The following is a 13539-nucleotide window of genomic DNA, read 5'->3' as shown; positions in this document are numbered from 1 at the left end:
CTCAAATTAGTAGAACAGTGGACAACATAACTCTCTTGCTTTCATGCTTTTGCCAGAGACATGGAGGACAGTCAGCAGATATGTTTAAGGGCAAGTAGGAGAGCTTTCTTGTCTCGCTCAGCTGTGTCCAGCTAGCTCAAAGCACAGTTGTTAATTATCTTGATCCTTCAAAAATAGTCTTGATCCTTCAGAAATAGTCTGGATAGCTGGTTTTGGAAACAATGGTCATTTGGGAATATAAATGCAACCTGCTGAGTTTGGTTTGTTTTGTCTTGTTGAGTCAAGTGCTATAAAACAAAATTATGGTCTAAAATATAACATGGGACTTGTCGGTGCTGAAATTGGAGTGATGCTCACAACTGGTGTTGCGAGCACTAACCTTATCCACTAAATCCAACACCCAGACTGTTAAGCATTCATCCTTAAATGTTTTTTACAGAAATCTTTCCAAAGCAGTCTAATGCAACGGTGACTATGAATGTTCCAATGTAGTAAACTCTAGAAGAAATGCAGCATTATTCTTTTATCCATTTCGTTTGAAAGATCAAAACTGTATATAAAATAAATACATGTGATTAATTTTTATTTTCAGTATTCCTTGAAAGTTTCCTTTATTTACTTCCAAAAATAACTTGGATAAAAGAAGTGAAAGGATTTGATAATTGCCATTTGTATAGCTATAATGGCCTTATGTATATAAAATTAACTTGCTTCTAGCAGAGTAGTGACTAGGATAACCAAATGTTTAGAGTGAAAAAAACAGTTCTTTGTATTATGAGAGAAAAAGATGAAAGGCTTAGTTAATAAGAGATGAATGTGACATTTCTTAAGGAGTTGGAAAGAACTGATTTGGAAACATTTGAGAGATACACCTGATTTGGCCAAGAAGTGCTACTTTTTAGCACTTCACAAGTGCTGTTACGTGTTATGATCATCTTATCTAACAATATTACTGTCAGACTGGTCTTTGCAGCCTTTTTTTTAATAAATAGTCCTCAATTAGAATTAATTTTTTTCTTCTAGGAAATGTCATATTCCTCTGTTGCAGAGTTTCAGTGCTTCTACTGACATTTGCCTACCCCAGTCTGCAGCAGATGAGCTGTTTCATATCTTGGTTTTATGTGATATAGTATTAAGTGCTGCATTGTCTCCCTTTGGTCATGAAGGTGCCACTAGATTCCAAAAACTGAACTGGTTCCTAAGTTCCTTTATCTTGTAACGGAGAGAGAAAATTGTATGAATGTGGAGGAGGAAGTGACTGCTGAGCAGGGCATCAGCCATCTGGCTATCTTTATCAAAATGGCCATGTCTCAGTTACAGTGTGATCAGCCATGATACTCCACAGATTAAAGACTATTGGTCAATAGAGGAATGAAAGAAAGGAAATTAACTCCCCCCCCCCCTTTACAAGACCTTTAAGTCATCTACAGTCTTGAGGTGGCTCTGTCGACATTCTTTTCCCTGAAGTGCATATCTTTAAAGCACTCCCGGTATAGCAAAGAAGCTTTTAAACTACAATGCAAGATTTTGTTTGAACAGGAACCAGGCTGATTATTTGTTTAAATATGGGACACTTCTGCTGGAGAAGATGAGATAGAAATAAAGGAGATTTACAAGTTAAAATTTACATATTTCTCTGCCCATTAAGTTCTTCAAGAACAGGTCTGTTTACTCATGTCCTCAGTCCATCAGCCTCTAGTGCCTTAGGTCACTACAAATCCTGTGTGATCACTCATGCCCTTGGGGAAAGCTTCTTTGAGGCTTGCTGTGCATCTTCTCCTAGCTCTTTTGAGGAGTCCCCCATCCTCTGCACTTGCTGTTCGTTCACAGATGGCCGTCTCTTTCACAGTTTCTCTTGGATTAGTATGTCTGTTTGTGGTCAGAAAGATAACGATCTCCCTTTGCTTCTGACAGAGTCCACCAGAGCCAGGACAAGCCATTGTGTGTTCTGGTGGATGTTCCCTTTTAAAGTACGGTACAAAGAAAACTACAAATGAACAAATAAAATATACCACCCTTCTCAAGGGAATTCCTGATTAGTTATTCTAGACACCTCATTACAGATTACTTCGTTTGTTTGCATTCCATTAAATACCTTGTCTTTTGGAGCAATTCAAAGACAACTGTAGCAACAAGAGTGTGAAAAAGGACAGCTTGTTTTAAAAGACAGTTGCAAATTGGTGATAATTTAACCATTTGAAGTCAGGGTTGGCTGACAAAAAACATTGTTTAGATACATGTTTAAATTTATTTTTTTTTTAATGCAATGCTATTAGTCTAGTAATCTCTCACCTGGAATGTTGTAGAATATACTGCATAATATTTATGAAAACCCCCATGGCATAACCAAGAAAATAACATAAAGGATGTACACTCATTAGTCTTAATATCTATATGTGACACTTGGGAACTATTTGGGTTATAACAGAATTAATTGGGGTGCTTTCAACCAAAAGCCTCCAGTGTTTCACTTCCCTATTTTAAAAAGTAGAAAAATAATCTTTGGTCATCCATATTTACAGAAGGAGGTATGAATTGTCATTATGTAAATGAGATGATCTTGGAGTCATAAAAGCTAGAAGAGAGAAAAGACCTGTTAGCTCACCTAGTCTGTCTCTGCAACACAAGGTTTTTTCTGTTTTTAATGAGCCGGCCTATGAAGCTGAGGCCAAATCCCCTGGGAGGCTATTCCAGGCTAATGCTAATGCATTCTTGTCATAAGAATATTTGTCTTCCTGTTTTGTTTCTCTTCTGTAATGTAATTCTGCTTTTTCCTCTCCGATACCTCCTTTTAACCTGCTAAATTCCCTCATGCTTTTTGTTGTTTGCATTCTACAGACACTTGTCGAGTTTGGATTGGCCATTCTACTTAAATATCTAACCATATTTACTTTGTCACTGTTTTGGTAACTGTCTTTTCAGCCCCCCTCTACTTAGATATTTTTGGTACCTGAAGCAGGATCGGAGGTTGAGTGCAAAAACATCATTTTCATTTTCCCTGTATAGGCAATAATGTCTTTACCTTTTCCAGTATTCCTGCAAATTTGTAATCAAGATCTGGTCAGATATTTTACATATCTTTTAGGTACAACATTTGAGAAAGAAATAATCTGTAGTGCCAAATGCCTGTTATAGCTTGGGGTAGGAATGCAGTGAATTGTTACTGTCTCTGTGCTATTGCTGGTCTTCTCGACATGAATTGCCTCAATGAGTTGTTGCCCTTATAAAGCTACCTTGAAATAAATGGTCTCCAAATAGCCAAGCAGTAAGAGTAACAATAGTAATTTAAATCACAAAAGGGTTTGTTCTTTTCAAGTATTTATTTAAAAACATAGGCGTGATCGCTTTAGTGCTAATAATGCTGGGGACATGCTAATAAGTGCTTACCCGGAGACCTAAATGTGAGAAGAACAAGTTGGGCTTAAAGGGAACTCTGATTGAGGGAGAGCTCCTGGAAATATATTTTGTACCATTTGTCCGTCAGCCACTCCCTCTGCGGCTCCACCACTCTCCTTCATGAGCAGTTATGTTCCTCCTCGGGCCTTCCGTACGCACTCATCATATCTCCTGGTCTTCTGTTTTACTTCCAAATTTATGAACTTTTTAGTCTCAGCTACTGATTGAGTTTGGGTTTTGTTTTCATTTAACTTTCAGCTCTGGCTCAGTTACTAAAGGTCACATAAGTATTCTGTTTCTCATACATTACTTCAGTCTAGGGGGTATGTGTCTTGATGCCTTGTTTGTTAAGTCTGTAGAAATGATGATCCCGCGCCAGCCTGAGTACCCAAAAAGCCATGATTTCAGAAGCACCAAGAAAGGTTATTTTGAGTAAGAAGCTAATGCTGGTGAAAAGTTGTAGAAGAAAAAATAAAGTAGTAAAAAGAGATACCTAAAGATAGGAAACAAGGAATGCAAATGGTGGTATGCATAGGTTAGTAATTACAGTATACAGGCGATTGATAGGGAATGGACAAAGGACCCAGTGAAGTAATACTAGCCAGTGAAACGAATGAGTGTGTATTTATAAATATTCAAAACAAGAATAAGTATAGGTCATATGTAAAACTGATGTTTAAGTAAATGGTAAAAGTGTTCAATTATATTTCTCTTTATAATAGACACAAAGATGTCTAGAGGTATCCCATGTGATATTGCTCAAATAAACAGTTTACCATCTGTTGAAAAGTAGGATGAGGGGATTCACTAAAATTAAACATTTCATGTCTACTAACGCAGGTAGCTTACATTGAGGAGCTACCTGAATCATTAATGTTGTTATTAAACAATTCTTCGAAAGCTGGGGAAATGGTGAAATGCTGAAAAACTGCAGATGATGTTCCTATACTTAAGAAGGGCAAAAGGAGATAAACCTAGGGAATAAAACAATTAGCCTCAAATCAGCACTGAGTTCTGTTTTAATTATGTTGAGCTTGAGGTGATGGCTAGATATCCCCAAGTAACGTCACAGAATGGTTAATGTAATGCTCTAATTGTATGCTAATATCTAATTCTTTCTTTTTTTATTATGTTAGTGAACATGTTTTCAGAGAAGGGATTTGACAAACAAATGCGTTTTCTTTTTAAACAAGACAGCATGTCTCAGTGATGAAGGCACCTTATGTCTAGACCATTTCAAGAGTAAGAACTCAGCCTTATTGCAAATGGGAAGTGATCACTAGATGTTTTCCAGGGGAAGAGAAAGATAATATTTTTTAGACTGGACAGAAAATAGACAGTAAGGTGTTTCTGGGAGAGAAGAGTTTGTTTTTCCCTCTGACAAGGTGCCTCGTTATATGCTGGGCGTTTAACACTTAAATGCAATGCTTTGGTTTCTAAGGGATTGCTAAATGGCTACACTGCTTCTGAAAGTGAGACTGAGATGCAGTCTCGAAGGCATGCCACTGCGATCTCATAAATTGCCGCCTATCAACTAAGCTGCAGCTTCTACTGGTGTATGCTCATAACCTCTCAGAATCTGAGGTGAGGCAACTTAGCCTAGCCCTCTGTGAACAAGGTTTACACTAAATCATATTACCTTGTATTTGTCAGGGGCTAACAATTCTTATCGGGAAAATTACCTTGGCTCAGCTGGCATGTGGTAACTGCAGTCATTTTATCATATGTCTCTCCTTGCTTTTAAGTTCCTTGTAGCAAAATTTATGGCACCTAACTTCAAGCTTTCACTCTAGTCTGTGGAAAGAGATGGGTATCTCTTAGGGCGATTCCTTCCACCTTAGGATGTCTAAAGTAGGTGGCATGAATTCACTTCCTGGAGGTACCGATTCATTGGCTGTAGAAGGCACCAACACGCTGTCCGAGACCAGATTAATCCTACTTGTCTTTGCTTTGCAGGATTTCCTGTGTTGTTTTTAAGTGTTTGCTTACAAAGCACTGAGCACAATTGGAATGCTTTGCTGGTGCAGGAAAAAAAATACATCTGAACACACTCTGTGTTCAGAAGTGCACTCAGTCCCCGGAAGAGGAATGCCTTGTATTTCCCTAATTGGCTAACCACAGCGGCTGATTAAAGAGCAAGGAGCCTTAATGGGTTTTTGAAGGAAATCTCAAGCAATGTCCTACAACCAAAGCCATAAATATGTAACAGGAAAAATAGGGTGATCTGTGGGGATCAGAAAACAAATTCGGAGAAACTGTAATGGGCTTAGAAAAAGAAGTTGCCTTGCATTTCAGATAGAACCTTACACACATATATTAAAAGTGCTTAAGACACAATCTTCATTAAGTATACATTTTAATTCTTCCAATAATACAACAAATGTTTCATTCACTCAGCAATTTACATGATTAAAAATCTGTAATAAATAAAAAGAAGCAATAAACCCGAAACATTGAGAAGGAAATTGTGTTAAGAACTAAGAGGAATACTTCATTAAGGACAAAAGGATGAAACCAGAGCTCATACTTCGGGTGGGGGAGTCAAGAGGCAGCAGCTTTTTATGAAAAATCAGATTGACTTTCTTTGTGGTTGTTAATGTTCATTCTCTGGTGAAGCATATTTCATATTTTGCTTAACAAAATGTGTATGTCCCTAGAGTGTGCTGACATTTAATGTTCTGTAAGTATCATAAACCTGAACTCTAACATCCTTCTACCATATAGTGGCTTTCTTACTTTGTGCAATTGATCTAGCTATGCTAATAATCAGTAATTCTTAACTGTACCTAGGTGAAGCATTTCTGCCTGAATTGGTTTTCATGTAGACTGTCAATTGTAGATAACTTGCATTTAATATATAGTGCTGTTTAAACACATGTTGGTTACTTTAAAAAATTTACTACAGATATTACAAAATTTGGAACAAGGCTTAGCTGAAGATGGAAGTATGACTAACATTACACAGGAGAACAGACAAGGTAGGTATTCTTTAAACATTTTTTCACAGGCAGGGTGTTTTTATTGCTTGCCTAAGTATGCCAGGAGTTTTCACAAGACTGGCCCAGAGTTGTTAAAATGGTATTTTTGTAATCTCATAGCATACTCAGCCTCTGAAATGATACACCTTGTACTTTTATTTGCTGGAATGAATTTCACAGTTTTGCCCTTGATCAAACTGATGCACTAAATCATTGGTTTTTCCTGCTTAGAAGAAACAAAGAACATGGCTGCTGTCCTTTAGTGATGAATATGTAAGTGTGTTGCTGTTGCGGCTAGGTGGGTGTTTGATCTTAAGCCTTGGCTGACTGGCTCCTCTCAGGCCTCATGACTGAAATCCACTAAATTTCTTTAGATTGAACTGCCATCATACAAGGGCTACACTGGCCTAGGATGCTGCTATAGAGATGGCTGGGTCTCACTGTAGCTGCATGGTACTTAGGCTCCTGAAATACCTGCACTTCTTAGAATTAGATTTGGATTATATTAATCTACATCATCATTTTCATGCTTTTATATGCAAATACGTTTTTTTTCCTGTTCCTTCAACTTAGTTGTTTAACTTCAAAAGCATAGGATACATTACTGCATAAAGAAGGGTCATCAGGACAAATTAGTTGTCCAAGCATCTTTTTTTTGTTTAACAATTGGTACTAATGAGGTCATTTGAGTACACTTAAGAATTTGAGAAGAGGTGACATTTTTGGCATTGTTATGGATTATATGAAGGACTTATGGTGCCTAGCAAGTTAAAAACATCACACCAGGAAAACAAAAACCTTTCAGCTAACAGTCTAAGGTAATCTTACCAACTTCTTTCTAGAATAACATTTACCTAGAGCCTGTGGGAAGTAAAAGTCTGAAGTCTGTCTCTGAGTTAGGAAGAGGCCAAGTAAAATTGTTAGCAGAGTTAAAAAATTATTATAAGCAATTCCCTAAAACAATGTCCATCTGGAAGGGTGCAGACCTGTCTGAACTCTTCTGCCTGGTCTTCACGTTGACTGGATGTAAAGCAGCTTTAATGTCTTATTGTGCTTGACTAAATACGCCATCTAGATGTGCCCTAAAAAGTGAACAAACATGTGAGCAGCATATATCACAAAGGCAGTTGCAACTATAGTCAAATGAATACATTTACTACTCTTACGAAAAGGGTAAGAGAAATAATCTGATATTGAAGATTTATCCACAGGGCTCCAGGACTTTCCTTCTATCTACTATTCTTCTTGCCTCTGTTCTCCTACCTACTTTTCCCTGTTAACCTCTTTCTACCCTCATTTTTGTCCTTCTTATCCCCGCATTCTTTTCCTTTCTACCCCTTTAAAACCAAGACACTGATTCCTCTTTAAGGTACCAGGACTTTTTCCTAGCTGTCTCGTAATCCTGTGTCCTGCAGTCATGAATTTCTGGCTCCTTGCTTTTCCTCTCTGCTGCTGCTTTGGAGCTGAGCTGAGCTCAGGAGGAGGTATAGTTAGAAAAGCAGCAGCTAGCACTTACCAAGGGACAAGGCTGCTGAAAATTTGGAGAGATCTTTGTATGTCTACTGTGCAGCTGCCTGTAGGTTTAAGACTGCCAAAAAGCTCATGGGACCTTTGCAGAGACTGTTGACTGCTGTTGTTTGTGGAGGTCATCCAGGTCTGCTCCCTGTCTGCTTCTTCACTGCATTTGGCGCTCCAGGAGGCTGATAATGGGTTTGGTTCTTTTCACGTGAGACTAGCTGAAGCAAACCTTATTAACTTTATGTGAAGACAGCCTTAATTCATTTTGGGGATTATGCTTAGCATGTAATTTTGTTATTGCTAGTGTAAGAAGGTGCCACACCAATTGACTGACCATGTACATCTCTAGTCAGGAACAGAGCACCTCATTTGCCATTACTTAAACAGGCAGAGAGGTTTAGCCTTGCACCACTTGCCTGGTAATGCATTCTATAAAATGCCAATTTTGCAACTTCACAGTGCACAGAGCTCCTATTGAAATGAATGGCAGTGTGGAGTACAGAGTCCTTGATAAATAACAAGGAAAAACAAATTATTAGAGTGGAAGTATGGCTGCATGGACCTGCAGAGTAAGTTTCAGGCATTTCAGTAACATACAATGATCGGCTGTTGGTTTTTCGATTTTGTTTATTGCTTTGCAGGTTTTCTTTAGCCCCTTTCTGCCAGTGCTAAGAAGCTTCATCCCACACAGCTATGCAATTTCCAGATCAGGTTCCCATTCAGTTCATAGCACAGACTGAAGACACCTGGTCTGTCTGCTTTGCAGTCCTTTTTGAGAACCATAGCTTGTGCTACAGGATTATTTACAGGAAACCTCGATGTCTCCACTGCAGCAATCAACATCTAATTTGTTGTCACCTAAGTCCTAAAAAGCTGAACATGGTTACCGAACTGTGAGGACGTGTGAAAAGGAGAGATTGACATAAGTGAAATAATAAAGGAGAGTTGTTTAATTTCTGTCCAGTTTTTACAGACTCCCACAAGGAATGAAAACAGAAATGTATCGTAAAAAATTTGCTCATGGTTTACATCATCCCCTCCATTAACAGCAGTAGGGATGTGTGGTCAAGGGGTAATTTCTAAAACAAAAGCTAGGAGTGATGAATGATTTTGAGGTAAGGTGGATGAAATACTGTGTTCAGTTTTGGGACCCACATTATGTCCCTCTTTTGACAATTTGGGAATATTCATGGGTTGTTCTTTTTTGTTTTGTTTTTGGAGAGAATTGAGAGAGTTTTACTTTTTAGGAAGGGGAGTAGACATTTCACCAAGCTCTCTTCTTATTTATAGTGGCATTTATGTGTGCTGAAAGAGTATCGATGTGACCTGCCATGCTTTCATCAGAGACTACATTATTGATACAAATAAGTGGTCTCAGTTATCATAATCTCACTGAAGTAGCCTCTTCTCCTTTTCCTCCCCCTTCTAAACTCATTACAGTGACCTTGACAGCTGATTGACTGCAATACATTTATTTTCCAGATGTACTAAATTACCACTCCTAATGTTTATTTTTGAGGATTAGAGGAATATTTCTAGCATTAATCTATGGTACTGTAACGCAAGAGAAAATAAGGATCTATGTGAACCATTCTCTTAGAGCATCAGGAGTCTGTCTGCAAAGCAAGAGAGAGAAATCTGCTGCTGCAGCTTTTAATGCCTGCAAGCTCCAGGAGCATGGGGAAAGCAGACAGGCTTGACAGATTTTTCCAGCATATCTCTAAGCCAGAGGCAAGCACAAACAGTCCTAGACTCAGACAGTTCTCACCCTGCATGTTTTGGCTCTGAAATGACATTTTAGTTATGTTTGATTTTTTAGTTTATCACATTTAATGCTGTAGATTACATGTTTTTAAACTGATGCTCATTATCACTTGAGTCTTTTTATGCACCTTTTGTTCTGATATTGGAAAACGCGTGTCTTCTTTCAGCATTTAATATTTGGCCTGAGCTCAAAGCTGAGCGGCTGTCTATTGCTCTGCGTTGTTGCATCGTGTATGGTCCCCAGAGCTGCTTGAGCAGTTCCCCTGGAGAGATGCAGGATTTTCTGTCTGATGGTGCAGTGTGGCTGGGAATTAAAAATTCTAGGCTAAAACCCAGTGGTGTTAACGAGGGGGATCTTTCAAAATCGTAATTCATAGGGCCATTAATTGATGGCAAGAAAGAACCTCTAATTTATTTGTGCAAATTCACAAGCTGCTCTTATTTTGCAGCCTCTGTTCAGCTGTGGAGGTCACGTCTGGGCCGGGTGATGTACTCCATGGCAAACTGTCTGCTAATGATGAAGGTACGTGGGTGGCAGCAACTGCAGAGGTGCCGTATATTCCAGAATAGAATGTCAGAGAAAGTGCAAGAGAATTACTGGTGCATAAATAAGGGAAGACTACCTGACTGTACGTGGAGGTTTTGCTTAGTGAAGAATTAATTAGACTTAATAATGTCTTATTTAATAGATAACCATTTTCAGTAATGTTCTTTGGGAACATATCTGTACTTATTTCTCCCCAAATCATCCTGGAGAATATGCAATAACAATACAGAATTTGCATTTTGAAATTGAATTTTTCAAACACTTAACTAAATGCTGTAATTAAAAGCAATTATGTGCTCTGTCTTTTTCAAACTACACACTAGGAATGTTGCTCTATTTGTGAGCATTAATAATACTGTAGCCTTTCTATACGATGAAGATCCAGAACATCTAAATACATCCTCCCTTGTCAACTTATCTCAATTATAAGGCATCTTCTTTCAAGTTAAATCCTCACTAGTGGGTAGGGGGGGAAGAAAAAGGAATAAAAGCAAAAGTAATTGACTTCCACCGTTGTTGGGTTGGTTTTTTTTTTTTTCCCCTTGTTTTCCCCTTACTTTTTTAAGCCATCCTACTCCATTTGGTGCAACACTCTTAACTTCACCTTCTGTTCAGGAAGTAGAAATGAAACTTCTTCTGATGTTCACCTCATGGTCAAGGAAACAGGGATATCGCCATTCTGAGCTTGCAACAAACTGCTGTTACCCTGAACTTAATTGTACCTCACAAATCAATTAGCAATAACAGCGTTGGAGCAGAGCCGTCAGCAGTACAATCTTCAGAGGCCAATATTTGCACTCCTTGCTCCCTGCTCTTTGATTGCCCAAGGACATGCCAAACCTGACCCTCTGATGTTTACTAAGCTACTTCCCAAACGGGGCTCCATTCTTAGTATAACAGTACCTCAAAAAGCACACTTTTTTTAGTTAAGATCCAATTATCCAAAAACTATATGAAATGGAAGATCCTTTTCAGGAATATTAAGGAAAACAGAAATTTGTATTCATAATGATACTGTGATCAGATAATTTCTGTCTTGAATAGAAATAATTGTCTGTTAAACCATGAGGTAGTTTTAAGAATTAGTAAGCATTTGTGTTTTGAAGTAGGTACTTGACGTAGGTTCAATTTCTAAAGAACTTTCTTTTTCAAAAAGCAAGTGGAAAAAAAGCATGCATTGCCATCCCAAACAAAGTAATATATATAAGTAAGAAAATGTTAGTAATATGTTTCTTCAAGAAGTTGACTTTACTTTTGACTGTGAATTGTTTTTAACACTTTCAGTGTTTTGTCTTCTCATGTACATACAAACCCACATGCATGCACAGTTCTCACCTTTCTTCTGATCCGGAATTGTTAGTGCTGTTTTTCTTCTAGTAATAGAAATATATTTGTGAATACTGATTATCACCTTTTTGGAAATGGTACTTCAGAAATACTTCAGCTCAGATACATCTTAAGACAATTGTATTTAAGGCCTGCCTCACAGCTGTTAAGTTACAAATTTATGGTTCCACAGTAACTTCCAGATTGCCCACAACTGCATGTTAATGCATAATTACTTCCATCTGAAATTTGCATTTCAGTACATCGGCTATGGAGTAGTTGTGAGTGTCTCTGTTTTCAGAAATACCCCTATATGGAGGAGTAGAGAGTTTTTGAGAAAGATTTTTTCAAACATAGTCACGTTGCAGTTAAAACCAGAGTAGTACACAAAGTTACTTTTTCTGCTTTCTGTGACAGATCCTCTGTAAGATAACTTTATTGGTTATTTATATATCTAATAATTTTAAGACCATTCTAATATGCAGCAAAGGTATAATCATATTCACCTTCTAAAGTATTCAGTATGAAACTTTCTTCTAATCATTTTTAAACACACTTTTGTTAATTCTTCTATGAGCAATTAGATTAATTGATCAGAGTTCCACGCATTTATAATTTTTTGCTGTTGTGTAATACACTTTAAAGACTTTGTTTTTATTCAAATATTTCAAGTGTATGTAATTTAAAATTTAAAAAATATAAACCACCACCAACCAACCGACTTCATTCCCCAAGTCGGTGCCATCTGTTGCCATCTAGTGAGCATTTACCATATTGCAATATGGTCATATATGATTCTCAAGTACTGTTAGATGAATGGAATAGCTTGTGTTATTCATAGATTAATAATGATCATTTATTAAAGAAAACTATATTACATTGGTATACAAAAAAAGAAAAACCGATAGTTTTATTTTTACTAACCTCTTTCTTTGGCCAAAAAAATTCAGTAGTATTTAATAGGGAACAATCTTGTCAGGATTGACTCTTAAAAATAAAGACTTTGATTAGATGTTGGGCCTATAACTATTTAAATCTGCTTCAGTTATCCACAAATCTAATTAGAATTATTGCATGTCATATCTCTTCTGCATTACTTATCTGACTCAAAGAATTCTGTTTATGTAGCACAACAATTTTCATCTTTTTAAATATGCCCTCATTAGTTTAATAGCTAAACCTCTCATTAAATTATTGGGATAGAGGGGTATGTTGTTTTGGAGGTAGTGGGTGAGGTGCAAAGAAGTGATTGACCCAGACTTGCGCAGGAAACCTGTAGTGGAACAGGAAATTAATTTACATGTCTCATTTATCCTAGGACCATCTTTCCTAGGTGCTGAATTCTGCCTGCTATGTCCCTTTATCTCTGTGACCGATAATCCAGTTCGGTAGCAATTTAGGGCAGTGTTACTATACGGGCTTTTCCTGTTGATCCCCTTTTTTTTTTTTTTTTTTAATAACCTCTCTTAAATGTATTCTAGCTTTCTTCTGTGCACCACTGTTGGACTTAACTGAGTGGCAAAACCAAAGAAATGGGTGGATCTCAGTCATATCAACTGAATCGGCTTTTCCCATTTCATGTGAACAAGGGGCAACTTAAGGGAGGAGGTAGAAATACAGCAGGAACATGTGTGTCTGTAGACTTCCATTTACAAGAACTGTGGGCTTAAGTCACTATGAAAGCATACCCTGAATATAGCAGCATGAGAGAACATTCATTTAAAATGCAACTGATGATGTACATTGCTTCATTTCAACAATTTAATTGCAGAACGTCTGTCATTTTACTAAATCACCGTGGAAGTGTCTTGAAAACTTTTTAAGTTCTTTTCATCTGAGCTAAAATCACTTTTGACGTTATCTTACCAGCCTTTACCTCTCTGAGGAATCAACACTTAAGTACTCTCCGTGTATATTATAAATGCGCTCTAATTAAAGGCACATTTTGCACTTTTTAGGTGTTTTTTTCAGTGTTGTCTTAGCTTTTGTAGAACTTGCCCTTTGTAAAAA

The 13539-nt window shown here is 37.5% G+C and overlaps 1 protein-coding gene across 2 annotated transcripts in view; it reads left to right on the top strand.

The window, feature by feature from the left end:
- Nucleotides 1–13539, top strand: part of TRAPPC12 (trafficking protein particle complex subunit 12) — a 54681-nt gene that overhangs the window by 29035 nt on the left and 12107 nt on the right. Inside the window, exons 7-8 of one of the 2 annotated variants that reach the window (XM_075086889.1) lie at nucleotides 6302–6374; nucleotides 10106–10179. The exons of the other annotated variant lie outside the window; for it this stretch is intronic. Of the exons in view, the coding sequence (XP_074942990.1) occupies nucleotides 6302–6374; nucleotides 10106–10179 (147 nt within the window). The remainder of the gene's footprint in view (nucleotides 1–6301; nucleotides 6375–10105; nucleotides 10180–13539) is intronic. 2 annotated transcript variants of the gene reach the window in all.

This window comes from Phalacrocorax aristotelis, chromosome 3, assembly GCF_949628215.1.
Source record: "Phalacrocorax aristotelis chromosome 3, bGulAri2.1, whole genome shotgun sequence".
NCBI classification, from domain to species: Eukaryota; Metazoa; Chordata; class Aves; order Suliformes; family Phalacrocoracidae; genus Phalacrocorax; species Phalacrocorax aristotelis.
The sequence above is the reverse complement of the archived record's forward strand: the minus strand, read 5'-3'. Positions and strand labels throughout refer to the sequence as shown.